The 20,807-nt window shown below is 41.6% G+C and overlaps 1 protein-coding gene across 1 annotated transcript in view; it reads right to left on the reverse strand.

The window, feature by feature from the left end:
- The window catches only part of LOC128657846 (pecanex-like protein 2), a 629,457-nt gene that overhangs the window by 347,155 nt on the left and 261,495 nt on the right, over positions 1-20,807 (reverse strand). Inside the window, 3 exon segments of the mRNA XM_053712268.1 lie at positions 1,466-1,480; positions 1,482-1,559; positions 3,658-3,763. Of these exon segments, the coding sequence (XP_053568243.1) occupies positions 1,466-1,480; positions 1,482-1,559; positions 3,658-3,763 (199 nt within the window).

A 20,807-nucleotide genomic window follows, 5' to 3' on the forward strand; every position in this document is an offset into this window, starting at 1 on the left:
TCAGTAACTGATGGCTGCTGATTCCTCTCCTGCTCCTGTCCTTCCTGTTCTGTGGTGGTCATCATTAGTTAATTCCTAATATCTTTGAGAACGTTAGAAATGTGTGTTCCATCTTATCCTTATTTTTGTTCAGCTTTCTCATTCTTTTTGAAGTCCCTCATTGTTAAGAATGAGGGATTTCAAAAAGAATGAGAAAGCTGAAAAAAATAAGATGGGATGGAAAGGTGGTACTGGAAGTAAGAGGGAAATTGGGTGAGACAACAGGGTGGTGGAAAAAAATAGTGCATGATTAACTGATATTACTGAAATTATAACATGCTTTTAATTTGAATTTATACTTCAAATTCTCTTTATAAAAACTGTTCCTAGTTGTTGTATGTTCTTTACACATAGTTACCACTGAATCCTTTAATTGTTGGCATTTATGCAAGTGTAATGTTAATAAACAGATATTGTTGTGAACAAAATGATTTTTCCAAATATTCTGATGAACCTAATGACGCCATGGGGGCAATTTATCATCGGTCTGTCCGACATGATCCACTCAGCGGATCATGTCCTACAGACATTGATGAATGCCGACAGCATTTATCATTATAAATTGGCCGCTAGCAGGGGGTGTCAATCAACCTGATCATATCTGATCGTGTTGATTGCTGTCCGCCGCTCAGAGCAGGTGGACCAGTTAAGGAGCAGCGGTCTTAAGACTGCTGCTTCTTAACTGCTGTTTCTGGCGAGCCTGAAGGCTCGTGCGGAAACAGAAGCATTAGGGGGGCGTTCAGCCCTTGATAATTCAGCCCCTATTTCTGAAATGTTGACAACCCTAATCACACAAAAATTAGAACCAAATCTTTCAGACAAAACACATTTTTTGCCTGTGCATATGTCTAGTGAGACCGGCAATCAAGGATGTCACAACCTGAAGATTGAATCATTTCCCGTAAAGAATTTTGGAAAGGCTAATTTTTTATTGTGAGCTGATTATCTACCTATGCAGAGTTCTAGATGTGGAGGATAGGCAGCTACATTACAATACTCAACATAAACCCCCAAAGACAGTGTTGAGTTGCAGACTCCACTGGCTCACAAGCTTCTTTCTTTTCAAACCCATCGACTTTACTATAAATTTGCTATTGTCTCCATAGGATCTTCATAAAAATCCTACTCACAAGAGATCAATCCTACTTTATTAACATTAGGAATTCAACGTAGAAGTAGAATATACTGATTGAAAATGTTTAGTATTTTAATTTTGCTAGACATGATTATATAAAAAAAAAACAACTTTTGATATAGAAAATTATTAAGTTTTTTTTGGGAGAAAATAATGTAATAATTCAGTTGCAACAACTGTGTAACAAAATCTTGTGGACCTGTATATAAAAAATGGTTTAATAATGTATCTGTAATGTATAACAGCTCTCATAGTACCATTAAAAATATTAATACAAATATTGTTACTTACCCTCAGCGATAGAAAAAACAGTGCTGGCACTAACAGCAAACGATAAAATAGCAACCAGTGTGCACACAATGAGATCTGACTTAAGAACTTCCAACTGTAAAATAAAATACATAAACTTTCATTATTGTTTATTGTTATATTGCAATATGAAAAAGATCATCTAAAAACTGATTGCAAAACAGCTATGTAGTCATTTTCAAAAGGCTCTTTCAACCTGTGCTAATCCATTTACAAAGTGATGTACATGTAACTGGCCTGTATATTCGCTTCTTAGAACTCAATAAGAAAACTCTAGAGATACAAATCATTCTATTGATTCATTAATCATGTCCATCCATTTCTGTGGATTTAAAGGGACAGTAAGGTGAAAATTAAACTTCATGATTCCGATAGAACATGCAATTTTAAACAACTTTAATTTGTTATCTATTTTTTGTTCTCTTGGTATCTTTTGTTGAAAAGCATATGTTTGTTAAAGTTGCAGTAATGCACTACTGGGAGATAGATGGTGACTGATGGCTGCACATACATGCCTCTTGTCATTGCCCTACACAATAATTTTAGCCAGTCTCCAGTAGTGCATTGATTTTCCTTTAAGAAAGGATACCAAGAGAATGAAGCACATTTGATAAGTAAGCTGCAAAGTTGTTCAAAACTGTTTGCTCTATCTAAATCATGAAAGAAGAAAATGTTTGTGTTTCATGTCCCTTTAAACAGATTTACTCATTGGGAGGACATTTAAAGGAACATGTCAATGCAATAATAAATACTAATACAGCATTTTACAATGATAGAAACTGTCCCTGGTAACTATGTGCTTAACTCCCTTCAAGAGTTTAAACACACAGTTATATTTGGTCACCAGGCATACTGTGCAACCAGTCCTGAGCAGAAAAAGCCAGTGATTGATAAGCACAGGCTTGGTCCAAGTCCTCTTTGTGAGCATTAAAGCAAGTTTGGACAGTGATAGTAGTATGCACACATTGTACGTTAAGTCAACTCTAAAATCATATTTTTATCCCTAATTTTTAAATGTATCAAATATTTTCATGGCTTGATGTCTATTATGTCTGCTAATTTATCATTACAAAATACAAGGTGACTCAAAGTAAAAAAACAAAACAAATGTTCTCTTGTCATTTTTCTTACAATTGTTAATGACAATAATATGCATGGAATCCTAAACTAAGATGTTTTATCAATGATAATGGGAGTGGTTTTTTTAACCATTTTTTTCTCTATTGACTTCTATGGGGAATGAGAAAATATAATGTAGTTTGCGCGATTCCGGGTGTTAGTTTTTTTTCAGCTACTTTTTTTTCTCCATTGATTTCTAGTGGGGAATACATGCACATGAAAACTTGTTAGTTTTTTTGCGCTATTTGGGTTAACGCTAGCGCAAAATATTTGTTTTAAAACTTGTAATACAAACGCAACCCGAATAGTGCAAAAAGCTTAACTCTAGCAGAGTTTTCATGATCGCAAAAAGAAAAAATACCGCATCATTTGTAATCTAGCCCTTAGAAAGTAATAGCTTCTATGCTACAAGTAGAGAATAGAGAAAACACACAAAAAAAATATTTTCAAAAATGACAAAAATAAAAAAGCACAGACAGCCCTTAAAACTATTGGTATGTTCCATATCTTGGGTCATCATTCCAAGGTCCTGAAAAGGTGCACTGCCTGCCTGCAATGCTGCCACATCACGTTCTTGGTGTTCCATGAGGGCATAAACACAATAGATTCAGCCACATAGATGACCTGCCAATCAGAGGAGAACGATTGCACAGGGTGCAGAGTGCACTGCTCTATTGCATATGTATTGTGCGCTCATCAAATGTAAATCAAGTATGTAACGCAAATAAGTCTCATGAATAGCCACACCTACATCATGCCATATCAAATGTGTCCAAGGAATGCCTGGCAAAAATGCAACATCAAGCTGGGTACATTCATATTTATTTTAGTGAATGTTTATTCTCTGTCATCATTAATAATGTTAGGTGGATAGGCATAGCCAGTCCATAAATTAGGGACATATACAGTAATCCTAAAAATGTATCTTTAACAAATTCACATCTGCAGGACTAAAATAGCCTGACCTGATCTAACCAGTAGAAATTAATAAAACCTTTATATGTGAGTTACTTATATTACTATCTTATTATAAGTGCTGCTAGAATTAAACTTACTTCTGAGCTCTGCATTATCTCTGGTAATGGGTCCTCTTGCTCCGTGAAAGTACTTTTCAAGAGTTTGTGGAATAATTGTGGAAACAGCTTAAACTGAATGACAGACCTGTAAACATAAGAAATAACCAGTATAAATATTTAAGGTTTCAGTATATGTAGATTATGAACAATCATATTGAAATACACGCTAGAATACAAAAATAAAACATCTGGCTTTAGATACAGATTTGAAGCTCATATAAAAACAACTGATACAATATGGGCAGCATTCTAACAATTATGGAGTGCTTTTAATTCACAGACAGTTTTCATGTATGTGGAGGTGTTTCCACCCATCAATAGTGATGTCGCGAACCTAAAAATTTGGGTTCGCGAACAGCGAACACGAACTTCGCCAAATATTTGCGAACCAGCGAACCGGGCAAACCGCCATTGACTTCAATGGGCAGGCGAATTTTTAAACCCACAGGGACTCTTTCTGGCCACAATAGTGATGGAAAAGTTGTTTCAAGGGGACTAACACCTGGACTGTGGCATGCCGGAGGGGGATCCATGGCAAAACTCCCATGGAAAATTACATAGTTGATGCAGAGTCTGGTTTTAAGCCACAAAGGGCATAAATCACCTAACATTCCTAACTTGTTTGGAATAACGTGCTTTAAAACATCAGGTATGATGTTGTATCGATCAGGTAGTGTAAGGGTTACGCCCGCTTCACAGTGACAGACCAAACTCCCCCGTTTAAAGGGACAGTCTACACCAGAATTTTTATTGTTTTAAAAAGATAGATAATCCCTTTATTACCCATTTCCCAGTTTTGCATAACTAACACATTTATAATAATATACTTTTAACCTATGTGATTATCTTGAATCTAAGCCTCTGCAAACTGCCCCTTTTTCAGTTCTTTTGACAGACTTGCAGTCTAGCCAATCAGTGCCTGCTCCCAGATAACTTCTCGTGCACGAGCACAGTGTTATCTATATGAAATACGTGAACTAACACCCTCTAGTGGTGAAAAACTGTTAAAATGCAATCTGAAAGAGGTGGGCTTCAAGGTCTAAGAAATTAGCATATGAACCTCCTAGGTTAAGCTTTCAACTAAGAATACCAAGAGAACAAAGCAAAATTGGTGATAAAAGTAAATTGGAAAATTGTTTAAAATTACATGCTCTATCTGAATCATGAAAGTTTATTTTGGCCTAGACTGTCCCTTTAACGCACCGCAAACAACCGCAAACAGTCCATTTGCACAACCGCAAACTCCCCATTTGCACAAGGTTGGATACCAAGCTAGCCATGTCTCGTTCCTTGTCCTCACTGATGTCATTAAAGGTCTCTTCCTCCACCCAACCACGTACAACACCAAGGGTCCCCGAAAGGTGACAACAAGCCCCCTGGGACGCCTGCTGTGTTTGGTCTTCCACCTCCACAAAGCCACCTTCCTCCTCTGACTTCTCTTCTTCAGACTCCTCTCTCTGCGTTGCCTCTCTCTGCGTTATTATAAGGTGTGTTAAGTAGTACTATTCCTATCAGTTTAATCTCTGTTCCGTCCCCTATCAGGGGACGTGTATATGGCATGGATTTTAGGAACCCGGAGATGGAAAAAGATGCTTGGTTCTACTTCAAATTTGGGGCACTGCGCGTGCAATCTAATGTGCCACCAGATAGGAGTGGTGTGTTAAGTAGTACTATTCCTATCAGTTTAATCCATTTTATCAGTGATGTGCAGTAATAGGAGGCAAGGGAGGCAGCGTCTCCCCTGTCAAATGAGAGAAAAAAGTTTTTTTAATTTTGATAAATAAAAAAAAAAATATATATATTTTTTCAGTTTCATTTTTTTGGGCCACGCCCCCTAGGTACCCCCCCTTCCCCACCGGCGACACCCGATGCTCACCATCACAATATATGTATAATTCTATATGCTAAAATATTTTGCATCCATGTTGCGCAATAAGGAGGCAGTGAGCCATTCCGCAGTCCTCCATTGATTGCACAATCTGGATGCTGAATCCTGTTCTTAGCTCACTATGAGCTAGTGCCACCCAGTGGTGGCTTACTCGGCACTATACACGCTCCAATAGAGGCGGTTCTCAAAACTGCCTCTATGATGGAGCTAAATCTACAGCCAATCAGCTCAGCAGCACCAGCGTAGGGAGGCGTGCCACTGGCTGCTGGTCTTGGCTGAGTTGGCTGACTCTGAGTGACGTCATTGGTGCATTGGTGGCGGGAAGACTGCACAGTTATAGCATGAGGGAGCTGCTGCATAGAGGAGCCAGTCAGATCAGAGGAGCGAGCCGCGAGGATGAGGAGTCAGCCAAGTGTCCAGTAACAGTAAGTTGACTACTCTGGCAAATGACTGTGACAGTGAAGTAAGTTGAACACTGACTTGTTACTAGAGTGACTGTGAGTGAGGGGAGGTGTCGGGTGGAGGACTTCACTGAGGAGGATCATAGGACTCAGATAGAGCCTGAGGGCCGTGAGTGACAGTCCGGGACACGTAACAGCTGAGCTGAGCACACAGCAGTCAGTGACTGAGAGAGTGAGAGTGACTGTGTGCACTGTGTGTAGTGTCTTCGAATTGTCAGACATCCTCTGCAGTGCAGCACAACACAGCTATAGTATTTAGTATCCGTATGGATTAGCAGCCATGGGAATGGGAATTGATTTTTGTTAGGCATTGGCAATAAGTAAAATCACCCGCTCTGCATACATTGTTTATTCACATGCCATGATGCACTAATATGTGAGAGAGTCAGAGAGACATAGTTTTTGGCTTTTGTGCGAGTGCCCTATCTGTGACTATCTGATAGAGTGCAGCATGGAGCAGCAGGCAGTGTCTGAACAGGGGGAAGAAGCTCCTGTTTGTGACAATTCAAGCCCATGCAAGGGAGACTCCAAAGAAGAGTGAGCAACCGACATTGGGGGGATACAATAGAAAAAGAATCAGAGAATGCTGTTGTCTACATTTAGCTATCTTGGTAACTGCTGCCAGTCACAGGAGTGTGTGAGTGTAGGTGTGAGCTTCTGCATACTCTTCAAAGTACAGGTATTTTACATAGGAATTCTGTGCCCTGTGTACAGCTGTTGCATGTGTTCTGTGTATAAGGTTTTGCATGTTTTTGCATGTTTGTCATGCATAGATGTTATATGTAAAGTGTTTTGTGCAGTGCATATGAGTGTTATCTGTAAAGGTGTGGCTTGTGTTTATATGCTTTTGTAGATAACTGTAATTATATTTTATGGTATTTCAAGTTTATTTTGTTTCTGCAAAAATGTTTCTTGTCAGTCCTTCTGTCTGTAAATTCTGATTCTGTTTGTTGTTGTTGCTGTTTTTTTATATAATATATATATATATATATATATATATATATATATATATATATATATATATATACATACATATACATATACCACAGGTGTGTGCTACATTAATTATTTTGCAGTTGTGTATGCTCTGTGCTAATAACTGTTGATATGGTTTATACATGTGGGAGTAAGTCAGGTTTGATTATGTGTTTAACTTCTCTGCAGGGTTTAATAGAAAATCTTTCTATTTTATGTGATTGTGTTCATGTAGTCAGCCAGCAAGACCGTGAAATACTTGGCATATTATTACCAACTATTTTATGGTCTTGCTGGCTGACTACATGAACACAATCATATAAAATAGCAAGATTTTCTATTAAACCCTGGCAGAGAAGTTAAACACACAATCAAACTGGTATTAAAACTCATTAGGAAATTTGTCATTCTTCCCACTGCCTAGACACTCAATGTGTCCATTGTATTAAACCCTGCAGATAGGTTAAACACATAATCAAATCTTTACTAAGGCCTGGCCAGGATTGAGGGTATTTGTGTCTCATGCTCATCTGGTGTGGTTTAGGAGTACCGGTTTGAATATGTGTTTAACCTCTCTGCCTCACCAACCTCTGACCTCACTGCACGTCACTGCCTTTTATGTGCATTTTTTATTGGTTTCGTTTTTGAAGCCACAGTGCTGCACCAGAGGCCAGAAAAATTAGGCATGTACACATGCCTGAAAAATTAGGTATTGTTGCAGCCGCTGCTGTAGCAGCGGCCAGAAAAATTGATGTTTGTTTCCCAGGCAGAAAGTGTCCTAAAACATTGCGGCTTGAACCCTAGTTGGTGGCAGATAAGTCACGCAAGTCATCCGGCATTCGAAGATAAAATACAGCAGCGTGTGGACCATTTTTAGCCCAAGGCAGCTCATCTCAGAGTCATCAGGCCTTTTTTACTCAAATGTATCGCCCAATGTCAGTCCCTTCGGGATCCATCCCTCATTCATCTTAATAAAGGTGAGGTAATCTAGACTTTTTTGACCTAGGTGACTTCTCTTCTCAGTCACAATACCTCCTGCTGCACTGAAGGTCCTTTCTGACAGGACACTTGAAGCGGGGCAGGCCAGAAGTTCTATCGCAAATTGGGATAGCTCAGGCCACAGGTCAAGCCTGCACACCCAGTAGTCAAGGGGTTCATCACTACTCTAAGTGTCGAGATCTGCAGTTAAGGCGAGGTAGTCTGCTACCTGTCGGTCGAGTCGTTCTCTGAGGGTGGACCCCGAAGGGCTGTGGCGATTTATAGGAGTTAAAAAGCTCTGCATGTCCTCCATCAACAACATGTCTGTAAAGCGTCCTGTCCTTGCCGGCGTGGTCGTGGGAGTCGGAGGATTACTTTCCCCTCTTCCCCTGTTAGATTCCTGTTGTGCTGTGACATCACCCTTATACGCTGTGTAAAGCATACTTTTTAATTTAGTTTGGAACAGCTGCATCCTTTCTGACTTGCGGTAATTTGGTAACATTTCAGGCACTTTATGCTTATACCGGGGGTCTAGTAGCGTGGACACCCAGTACAGGTCGTTCTCATTCAGCTTTTTGATACAAGGGTTACTCAACAGGCACGACAGCATGAAAGACCCCATTTGCACAAGGTTGGATGCCGAGCTACTCATGTCCCGTTCCTCGTCCTCAGTGATCTCACTGAAGGTATCTTCTTCCCCCCAGCCACGTACAACACCACGGGTACCAGATAGGTGACAATGAGCACCCTGGGATGCCTGTTGTGGTTGGTCTTCCTCCTCTTCAAAGCCACATTCCCCCTCTGACTTCCTCACAATCCTCTTCCAGCGTTGCCGCTGGTCCAGCAAGCGATGCTGATAAGGCTGTTTCTGGTGGTAATGGTGACCACAACTCTTCCTCTTCCTCTTCACGCTTATCTACGGCCTGATCCAGCAGTCTTCGCAGGGCACGTTCCAGGAAGAAAACAAATGGTATGATGGTCGCTGATGGTGCCTTCGGTGCGACTGACTAGGCTTGTCACCTCCTCAAAAGGACGCAGGAGCCTACAGGCATTGCGCATGAGCACCCAGTAACGTGGGAAAAAATTCCCAGCTCCGCAGAGGCTTGTCCTAGCACCCCCGGTCATACAAATACTCGTTAACGGCTTTTTCTTGTTGGAGCAGGCGGCCGAACATTAGGAGTGTTGAATTCCAATGTGTCGGGCTGTCGCAAATCAAGCGCCTCACTGTCATGTTGTTTCGCCGCTGGATATCGGAAAAGTGCGCCATGGCCGTGTAGGAACGCCTCAAATGGCCACACACCTTCCTGGCCTGCTTCAGGACGTCCTGTAAGCCTGGGTACTTATGCACAAAGCGTTGTACGATCAGATTACACACATGTGCCATGCACGGCACATGTGTCAACTTGCCAATTTCAATGCCGCCACCAAATTACTTCCGTTGTCAGAAACCACTTTGCCGATCTCCAGTTGGTGCGGAGTCAGCCACTGATCCACCTGTGCGTTCAGGGCAGACAGGAGTGCTGTTCCGGTGTGACTCTCTGCTTTCAGGCAAGTCAACCCCAAGACGGCGCGACACTGCCATATCCGGGATGTGGAATAGTACCTGCGGAGCTTGGGGGTGCCATTGATGTGGAGCACGACGCAGCAGCAGAAGAGGACTCAGCCAAGGAAGAGGTTATGGAAGAGGATGGAGTAGGAGGAGTAGAGGAGGTGGCAGCAGGCCTGCCTGCAAGTCATGGTGGTGTCACCAACTCCTCTGCAGAGCAACGCATTCCATGCTTGGCAGCCGTCAGCAGCCATCAGCAGGTTTACCCAATGCGCAGTGTAGGTGATATACCTGCCCTGACCATGCTTTGCAGACCAGCTATCAGTGGTCAGATGAACCCTTGCCCCAACACTGTGCTGCCAGATATGCCATTACTTCCATTCGCACAATAGAGTACAGGTTGGGGATTGCCTTTGTGCAAAGAAATTTCGTCCGGGTACCTTCCACTGCGGTGTCCCCAATAGCTACAAATTTTTGAATGCCCTCAGACTCCACCAGCTTGTATGGTTAAAAGCTGGCGGGCTAAGAGTTCAGACAAGCCAGCTGTCAGATGCCAGGCAAGGGGGTCACTTTGGGACATTGGCTTCTTACGCTCAAACATGTCCTTGACAGACACCTGACTGTGGGTAGATGAGCATGGAACTGCTACGGAAGAGAGATGGAGTGGCGGATGGTTGAGAGGGGGCAAGGAGGACAGCAGTGGTTGACATGGCTGAAGATGCTGGACCAGGAGGAGGATGGCAGCTTTGAGTTTGTGTGCTGCTTCTACTCATGTGTTCATCCCATCGGCGTTTGTGATGTGAGATCATGTGCCTTCGCAAAGCAGTTGTACCTAGGTGGGTGTTGGACTTCCCACGACTCCAGTTTCTTTTTGGCACAGGTTTGCAAATGGCATCGCTGTTGTCAGAGGCAGACGCACAAAAAAAATGCCACACTTCTGAGCTCTGCGATGACGGCATTCTGGTGGTGGCAACAGCATGCGTTGATTGGCGTGCTGTCTGGCTGACCCCCGGGTGCCGATGCATGCTGTCTGACTGTGCCACTAGCTCCTTGTGACGACCTCCCCCTGCTTCCAACTCATCTCCTCCTCCTCCTCTCTGTCTCCTCATCTGAACTTTCCCCCCTCTTCTTCTCTCTCTTCTAGCGACGGGCACCCACGTGACATCCACGGATGCATCATCATCAACCGCTTCACTTGTATCTGACAAATCAACAAAGGAAGCAGCAGCGGGTACAACATCATCATCATCCACACCATACGTCCATGTCTGTAATGCTGCCTGACTGATATCACTGTTATCTACATCCTCTGTCAATGATGGTTGCGCATCACTCATTTCTTCAAACAGATGTGTCAATAACTCCTCTGACAGATCAAGTGAAGCGGCTGTGGTGCTAGTGTTGGTGGTGGCGGCAGGCGGGCGAATGGTCACTTGAGAGGTGCCCGAAGCTAAGCTGGAGGTGGATGGTACGTCAAGGTTCCGAGTGGAAGCTGTAGAAGATTGGGTTGTCCTGTGTTAGCTAGTCAACTAGGTCCTCCTCAGAACTTTTCGCGTTCATGTACGTGGCCCTCTGTAGGATCAAAGGGAATCACAGCACCACAACCATGACGGCACCTGCAGGGTGGCCTGCCTCTGCCTGTCATTTTTTTTCAAATGTACACTTACACTACTATTAAACAAAATATGAGTGGTGCCACTAATATGTATTAGGACATAATCAACTCATGTATTTTTTTGACCTGCCCTTTAAGGCGCCCACAGTACTTGTTTTTTCACTTCAATATTCCTTTTGCTAGTTTGTAGGGAACTAGTATCCATCTGTGGTGCTGGTCCTTGCTGTTGGATTTATAGCGCAATCTTTTTTCCAATATAGACAGTATACGCTTGTGAACCTGACACAAAAAAGCAGACTGATGTTTCACAATCCAAAAAAGTATATTTTTTAAATATTTACACTACTGTTACAACAGATATGAGTGGTGGCACTAGTTGGCAAATGGGCCTGGCACCAACGCTGGCAGGCAGGCAACTGCAATTAGATTACACTAGCAGACTGATGTTTCACAGTCAAAAAAGTTTTTTTTAAAATATTTACACTACTGTTACAACAAATATGAGTAGTGGCACTAGTTGGCAAGTAGGCCTGGCACACACGCTGGCAGGCAGGCAACTGCAATTAGATTACACTAGCAGACTGATGTTTCACAGTCAAAAAAGTTTTTTTTTTTTAAATATTTATACTACTGTTACAACAAATATGAGTGGTGGCACTAGTTGGCAAGTGGGCCCTGGCACACACGCTGGCAGGCAGGCAACTGCAATTAGATTATACTAGCAGACTGATGTTTCACAGTCAAAAAAGTTTTTTTTTTTTTAAATATTTACACTACTGTTACAACAAATATGAGTGGTGGCACTAGTTGGCAAGTGGGCCTGGCACAACACGCTGACAGGCAGGCGACTGCAATTAGATTACACTAGCAGGACTGATGTTTCACAGTCAAAAAAGTTTTTTTAAAAAATATTTACACTACTGTTACAACAAATATGAGTGGTGGCACTAGTTGGCAGTGAGGCCTGGCACACACGCTGGCAGGCAGGCAACTGCAACTGCAATTATAATATTTACACTAATATAAAAAAAATGATCAAAAAAGCATTTAAAAAGTAAATCATAATTAGATAAAGATATCTTAATAATACATGTAAACACATTATTTGATGAGGACATATCCTTCTAGATTACATCTATAAACAATGATAGGGCAGTAATGAAAGAATCCTAACATTAGATACCCACATATGACACTTATTTTCAAATATAGTATCAACAGGATATTATTAGTCATAGGATATAAAGGATATAGAGGATATAAGGGAAATAAGGAAACACAGTGATCCTGTGATATAAAATATAAATTATATTCGGCTAGATTACAAGTGTTGCGGTATGGCTTTTAATGCTGAAAAAATGGTCATTCCAGCGTAATGGCCAGGAATCATGTTAAGAGTGGTGTCGGTATAGCTATACCGCAAGAATTTCAGCCTGTAACGCAACATCCATTCCGCACTCAAAAAAATGGTATTACAGGTTGTGTGGTCAGGCTAAAATGCTTGAGTTACAGCCTATACTGACACAATCCATACCGCCATCTGAGACCAGTAGTTATGGATTTTGCGAAACAAAAATGTTTCACAAAACTCATAACTAAACTGTTACAAAGTACACTAACACCCATAAACTACCTATTAACCCCTAATCTGCCACCCTCATGCATCGCAAACACTATATTAAACCTATTAAACCCCTAATCTTGCCGCCCACCTCACATTGCGACTATTAAATAAACATATTAACCCCTAATCTGCTGCCCACCCCCCACATCGACAACACTATTGAAATATATTAACCCCTAAACCGCCACTCCCCCCGACGTCGCAAACCCCTAAACCTCTGGCCTCCCACATCGCCTCCACTAAATAAACCTATTAACTCCTAAACCTCTGGCCTCCCACATTGCAGCCTACGAAATAAATCTATTAACCTTTAAACCTCCGGCTCCCACATCGCCGCCACCTAAATAAACATATTAACCCCTAAACCTCTGGCCCCCCACATCGCCAACGCTATAATAAAGGTATTAACCCCTAAACTCCAGCCCCCCACATAGTAACTACTAAATTAAACCTATTAACCCCTAGACCGCCGTCCCCCCACATTGCAAAACACTAAATTAAACTATTAACCCATTAAACCTAACTCCCCCCCTAACTTTAAATTAAAATTACAATATAACTATCTTCATCAAATCAAATAAAAGTCCCGCATGCACCATGATTTTATTTCATTCATCATGCCTTAGTATCATAGGGACCTCCATAGTGATCTATTAAAATTAAGTCACTAACACACATTTATTTCAAAGAAGAATTCCTATCAAACTTATACCTCCCTCACACATCCAGCAAATTTGAGACTTAGAACATTTTTATATATTATACAAGTATATAAAAATTAATACATTATATATATTTTTTTAAAAATCGGCATTACGCTATGTGGCGCCCCTCTTTTCTTTTTCCTCCTAGGGCCGGGTAATCCCACCTCTCTTGTAATTTACACACTTTTAGCCATACATACCCAATACATTCATTGCAACAATACATCTCTCGGTTTTTCTCTAAAAAACTTTACAGATTCAAACCAAAACCATTAACACTCTTTCTCCTTTTTAACCAGCATTATTTTCTTTCTTATTTTTTCTCTTTTTAGTAGTTTTTACTCTAACACAGACACGATCAATATGGATAGCAAAATACCATGTTTTTTTTTCTTTTTGATGTCAGATTAAACAGTCATATTTATACTCTAACACAGACACGATCAATATGGATAACAAAATACCATGTTTTTTCTTTTTTTGATGTCAGATTAAACAGTCATATTAGACCTTTTTAACAGTTTTATGGGTTAACTCACAGTTGAATCTGTAATCAGGGGTAATTATACTCACCGTGGTCGACTAAGCTATCATTGGTTATTTTAGGTTCTTTGACAACTTCCGTTTTTAAAATTCACCTGCATATAAGGCTTTTACTTTGTATCAATTGTATCCATTATTTCATGCCTGAGGAAACGACCTGTTACGGTCGAGAAACGCGTAGCGGTACTTGTATGGAATAAATATATTTTTACTTTCACGGAAGTTGTCCCTTTGCTTTTATCTTCAAGTTGCAAGGATCAAAGTCTGTCACATTGTTTGCAGTGTGAATCTAACATAGCAATATCACGTTGGTAAAGAAAGTGATTGACCCAACACGGAGTCAGACAGAATCACTCGACCTTCATCCAGACGCAGTATACTACAGACACCAGTGTACTAACCACTGTGAGTGTTAGTCGGCTTGTCAGCACCGGTCACAGTACGGTGCATATTCATTTGGTAAGCATTTTTGATTCATTTCAACTTGCATTTTGTTCAAACTTTATTACGCTATGTGGCGCCCTCTTTTTCAACTCTAATTCTACAGATCCCCACACCGAGGATCAGAGGAGCTGCCATCACGGAACAGCAGCCACCACGGAACTGCATTCACTCCATTCTTCTCGTCTCACAGGAGCCATTTGGCATTATCTATCTAATCATCTTATTGACGGTTTGTGCACTGACTGATTTACACATTTTCTAGAGCACCCCAGTTGTTTGGATCCCTCCCAGGATTCCAAATTTGTCTCCTAAAATTACAATATAACTATCTTAAAATAAATAAAAAACTTACCTGTGAACTAAAAATAAACCTAACATTTAAATATAAATTAAACCTACCATTACTATTCTAATAAAAAAAAAATTACTACCAATTAAAAACCTAAATTACAAATTAAAAAAAACTAAGGCTACGATTTTTTTTTTTAAAAATCTAAAATAAGAAAAAATAATAAACACTAAATTACAGAAAATAAAAAACACTCGGCTAGATTTCAAGTGTTGTGGTATGGCGTTTAACGCTGAAAAAAATGGAAATTCCAGCGTAATGGCCAGTAATGTCATATTACGAGTCATGATGGTATAGCTATACCGCCGGCATTTCAGCCTGTAACGCAACGTCCATTCCGCACTCAAAAAAATTGACGTTTTTGTGTGGGATTTTCATAGCACCGTTATTACAGGTTGTGCGTGGAGGCTTAAAAGCTTTCATTACAGCCTATACCGACACGATCCATAGCGGCATCTGAGATCAGTAGTTATGGATTTTGCGAAACAAAAATATTTCACGAAACACATAACTAAACTGTTACAAAGTGCACTAACACCCATAAAATACCTATTAACCCCCTAAAACGCCGCCCTCCTGCATCGCAAACACTATAAAAAAGCTCTTTACCCCTAATCCCGTGCTCCCCGACATCGCCAACACTATAATAAAGCTATTAACCCCTAAACCTCTGGCCTCTCACATCGCCGCCACTATAATAAAGCTATTAACCCCAAAACCTCCAGCCTCACACATCGCCGCCACTAAATAAACAATAACCCCTAAACCTCTGGCACCCCACCATCGCCGCTACTAAATAAACCTAGTAACCCCTAAACCTCCCGGCCACCCCACGAGAGCTACTGAAATCCTACTGGCTGAATTTGAACAGCCAAATAGGATTTCAGTAGCTCTCATCCTATTGGCTGTTTTGAACAGCCAATAGGATTTTAGAAGACTCTCATCCTATTGGCCTGACTTGAATTTAAGAATCAAATCAGCCAATAGGACTGCAAGGTACACCATTTTGAAACGGGCTACCTTGCATTCAACTTTAGTGTACGGCGGTGACCCATATGAAGAGGACGCTCTGCGCAGGATGGGAAGGTGTCGCCAACTGGATGAAGACTTCTCGCGAGAATGGGATGTCCGGACTCTGTAACGTGAGTAGATATTCTGGGGTTAGTGCTATTTTTTTTTTTGGGTGGGTGTTTTTTTTTTAGATTAGGGCGATGGGCACTTGGAAAAGAGCTGAATGCCCTTTTTAAGGGCAGTGCAAAAGAGCTGAATGCCCATTTAAGGGCAATGCCCATACAAATTGCCCTTTACGGCTAATGGGTAGTTTAGGAATTTTTAGAGTTAGGTTTTTTTTTATTTTGGGGGGTTGGTTAGGTGGTGGGTTTTACTGTTGGGGGGACTTTGGTATTTTTTTACAGGTAAAGAGCTGTTTAACTTAGGGCAATGCCTACAAAAGGCCCTTTTAAGGGCTATTGGTAGCTTATTTTAGGTTAGGGGGTGTTTTCATTTGGGGGGCTTTTTTTATTTTTATAGGGCTATTAGATTAGGTGTAATTGTTTTTATTTTTGATCATTTCGTTTATTATTTTTTGTAAGATTAGTGTTTTTTATTTTTCGTAATTTAGTGTTTATTATTTTTTTGTAATTTTAGATTTTTTTAATTTTTTTTTTAGTGTTAGTTTTTTTTAAATTTGTAATTTAGGTTTTTTAATTGGTAATATTTTTTTTATTTTATTAAGAATAGTTATGTTAGGTTAATTTATAGTTTAATGTTTATTTTTTTTTCCCCAGGTAAGTTTTTATTTTTTTAAAGAAAGTTATATTGTAATTTTAATTTAAAGTTAGGGGGTATTAGGTTTAGGGGTTAATAGTTATAATTTAATGTTTTGCGATGTGGGGGGCCGGCTGTCTAGGGGTAATAGTTTTAGTTTAGTAGTTACTATGTGGGGGGCTGGAGGTTTAGTGGTTATACTTTATTATTGTGTTGGCGATGTGGGGGGCAGCGGTTTAGGGGTTAATATGTTTATTTCATGGCGGCAATGTGGGGGGTACTCGAGTGGCAGTTTAGGGGTTAATCATTTTATGTAGTGTGCAGCGATGTCGGGGAGCGATGGATTAGGGGTTAATAGATTTTATTAGTGTCAGCGATGTCGGGGAGCGGCGGAATATTGGTTAATAACTTTTATTTAGTGTCGGCAATGGTCGGGGGTGGCAGATTCTGGGTGATTAGACTTGGGGTTTATGATAGGGTGTTAGGATTAAACGTAACTTTTTTTTCCCCATAGACATCAATGGGGTTGCCTTACGGATATTTTTCATTCCGCACTTCAGGTGTTAGTTTTTTTTTCTAACACTCTCTCACCACGTCAAATCCAGCCCTTGGCTTTTGTGCGGTATGGAGCTTAACGCCACCAAATCGCACGCACAAGGAGGCTTTTCATTAACTGGTAATGGCAGCACTTTGGAGAGTGTCAGGTTGCCAGGAATCAGACTGAGACGAGAAGTGCAAAAATAATCACACCTTTATTAATAGCAAAAAATAATAAAAAGTCCACAAGTAAAATAACAAGCCAGGAATCAAAACCAGAGCTGGGTAGTCAGCTGAGCCGAGTCAGGAGCCAAAGCGAATAGTCAGACGAGCTGAGTCAGGAGCCAAAGCGAGTAGTCAGACGAGCCGGAATCAGGAACAAGGAGAACAACAGAGTCAAGAACAAGCCAGGGAACAGGAACCAGGAGGGACCTCAGACAGCCAGGTAATACACAGGAGCTCTCACAAACAGGTCTGAGACAACGCAAGGGCAAAGCGTACTAAACAGAGGCCCTTTAAATAATAAGTGATGACATCACAATTCTGAGACTGTATCCTGTCTCACACGGATTATGTACACCAGTCTGGCCATAAAAGGAAGTGCAGGAAATGAGCAGCATCACGCAGTATGCACCAGAGTCAGAAAGAAGAGGTGAGTAAAATGGCTGCCAGCAGCACATGGCAAACAAACAGGGAAAAAATCCTGACAGTACCCTCCCGTCAATGATCCCTCCCCCATGGGAGGACAAAAGGGCTTATTTGGGAAACGGGCATGGAAGGCAGGGAGAAGGGCAGGAGCAATGAACATCAGAGGAGGGAAACTCATGAATGCTCCTCCGGACCGTAGCCCCTCCAGTGAACCAAATACTGTATGCGGCCCCCTGGACATACAGAGAGTCAATAATGCTGCTGACCTCATACTCCTCATGGTTGTCAACAAAGATAGGATGGGGACGAGGCAACACAGTGGTAAACCGATTACAACCAATGGTTTCAAGAGGGAGACATGAAAAACATTGGAGATGCGCATTGCAGGAGGAAGGTCAAGAGCGTAGGCCACAGGATTGACCCGTCGGAGTATTCGAAAAGGACCAACATAACGGGGGACCAGGTTTATTGGAAGGCACACAACGGTTTCAAGTTGCGGGGAGGACAGCCAAACTCTCTCAACGACCTGGATAGGAAGGTGCGGGCAGAGACGCCTACGATCGGCCTGGACTTTTGGTGCTGCATAGAACGATGAAGGCAATCCTGAATCTGCACCCACATGGAACGGAAGTTGCCGGAGATGCTCCTAAAAGCCGGAATACACTGAGACATGAATGAATCGGGCAACAAGGATGGTTGAAACCTATAATTCGCCATGAACGGGGAAACTTGGAGGAAGCATTAATAGCACTATTACGAGCAAACTCTGCCCAAGGTAACAGTTCAGACCAATTATTGTGGTGATCTGAGACATAGCAATGGAGAAACTGTTCCAGAGCTTGATTAGACCGTTCCGCAGCACCATTGGATTGATAGGAGAAGGAAATCTGGATCCCCATTTGAGCACAAAAGGAACGCCAAAATCTGGAGGACAAACTGGCTACCCCGGTCCGACACTATCTCCTTGGGTAACCCATGTAAACGGAAGACCTCCCGGGCAAAAATTTGAAGCAAGCTCCGGAGCGGTAAGTAACTTCTTCAAGGGAATTGCAATGTGACATTTAGAAAAACGGTCAACCACCATAAGGATAACAGTATTGCAATTAGAAACAGGGAGCTCGACAATGAAGTCCATGGAAAGATGTGTCCAAGGACGCTCACTATTAGCAATAGGTTGAAGAAGACCCACAGGAAGACGTTGAGGAGTCCTTATTCTGTGCACAAACTGAGCAGGAGGCAACATACGCAGCAACATTAGAACGAAGACCTGGCCACCAGAATTGTCAAGTGACAGACCAAATCATTTGGATCTTGCCTGGGTGACCTGTGGCTTTAGGATAGTGGTAAGTGTGCAAAAGTTTAGTTCGGAGATTCTCAGGAACAAAACACATTACTACTAGGTTTCTCAGGAGGTGCATTGGTTTGTGCAGCAAGGATCTCCTCCCCCAAGGGAGAAGTCAAATTAGTATGTATGGTATCCAAAATATGGTCAGGAGGTACAACTGGAATAGGTACAGACTCCTCCTTGGACAGAGGCGAAAATTGTCGAGAGAGGGCATCAATCCTAACATTCTTACTTCCAGGCAGGTAGGAGACCACATAATTAAACTGAGACAAAAATAGCACCCATCTGGCCTGTCGAGGCAACAAACGTTTTGCTTCAGATAGATAAGTTAAATTCTTGTGGTCAGTAAGAATGAGCACTGGCACGCTAGTACCCTTGAGTAGATGCCTCCATTCCTTGAGTGCCAAAATTTTGTCCCAGTAATTCCCTGTCGCCAAGATTTGTTTGATGATCGACAACATACTCCTCCATAGCACAATCTCCGCAACAGTCAGAGGGTAAACCCGGCCCGGAGGAGGAATGGCTCCGGGGTTGCATGTCTATGGCACAATCGTAAGACCGGTGAAGAGTGTAGCGTACCGGAACGCACCTTGTCAAAAACATCTAGGAACTCTCGGTACTTTTTCTGGTAATTGAGATACCGAAGAAGTGCACAAGACTAACTTGTTTCCGAAGACAAGTGGAAATACACTGCGGAGACCACGACAAAATTTCGGACCTTGCGCCAGTCGAGACTGGGATTGTTGCTTTTGGAGCAGGGATATTCCAAAACAACTGGAAAATGCAGAGAAAAGACAGAAGCGCCACATGGCCCAATATTGTTTGATCCAGAATAAATAGATCTTAAAGTGATGAGTAAACTCACGTTTAGTAGAGCACCTCAGTTAGTGCTAGATATACGGTCTGGGATCTATTTGGTCACCCAGAAGACCAACTTCCTGCACAGGAGCTGATGTCTGTATAGGCAGAAGGAAAACACAGGTGCCAATATGGCCTAGTATTGCTGGTGCAAAGGTGTCAATACAAGCAAAGAGATGAATAATACTCACAAAGTGTAAAGCACCTCTTGTGGTGCTATAGAGGCATGAAGGGGTCAATTCAGTCACCCAACAGACTTGTAGCCAGACATCCAAATGGATCCAGAGGTGCAAAAGGATCCCACAATTGATCCAGAAAAGGAATTATTCCTCAGGAAAAGGATAAAAGATATATATCCTTCCCAATTATAAAATAGATTATAAAATAGATATCGAAAAAGTGTTTTATTATGAGGAGGGGTGTCAAAGAGAGAGAAGGAAAGAAACAACAATAGAATATAAAGAGATTTGTGCGTTTGAAGGATATATATCTTTTATCCTTTTCCTGAGGAATAATTCCTTTTCTGGATCAATTGTGGGATCCTTTTGCACCTCTGGATCCATTTGGATGTCTGGCTACAAGTCTGTGGGTGACTGAATTGACCCCTTCATGCCTCTATAGCACCACAAGAGGTGCTTTACACTTTGTGAGTATTATTCATCTCTTTGCTTGTAATGACACCTTTGCACCAGCAATACTAGGCCATATTGGCACCTGTGTTTTCCTTCTGCCTATACAGAACATCAGCTCCTGTGCAGGAAGTTGGTCTTCTGGGTGACCAAATAGATCCCAGACCGTATATCTAGCACTAACTGAGGTGCTCTACCTAAACGTGAGTTTACTCATC

This window comes from Bombina bombina, chromosome 4 (assembly GCF_027579735.1).
Source record: "Bombina bombina isolate aBomBom1 chromosome 4, aBomBom1.pri, whole genome shotgun sequence".
NCBI classification, from domain to species: Eukaryota; Metazoa; Chordata; class Amphibia; order Anura; family Bombinatoridae; genus Bombina; species Bombina bombina.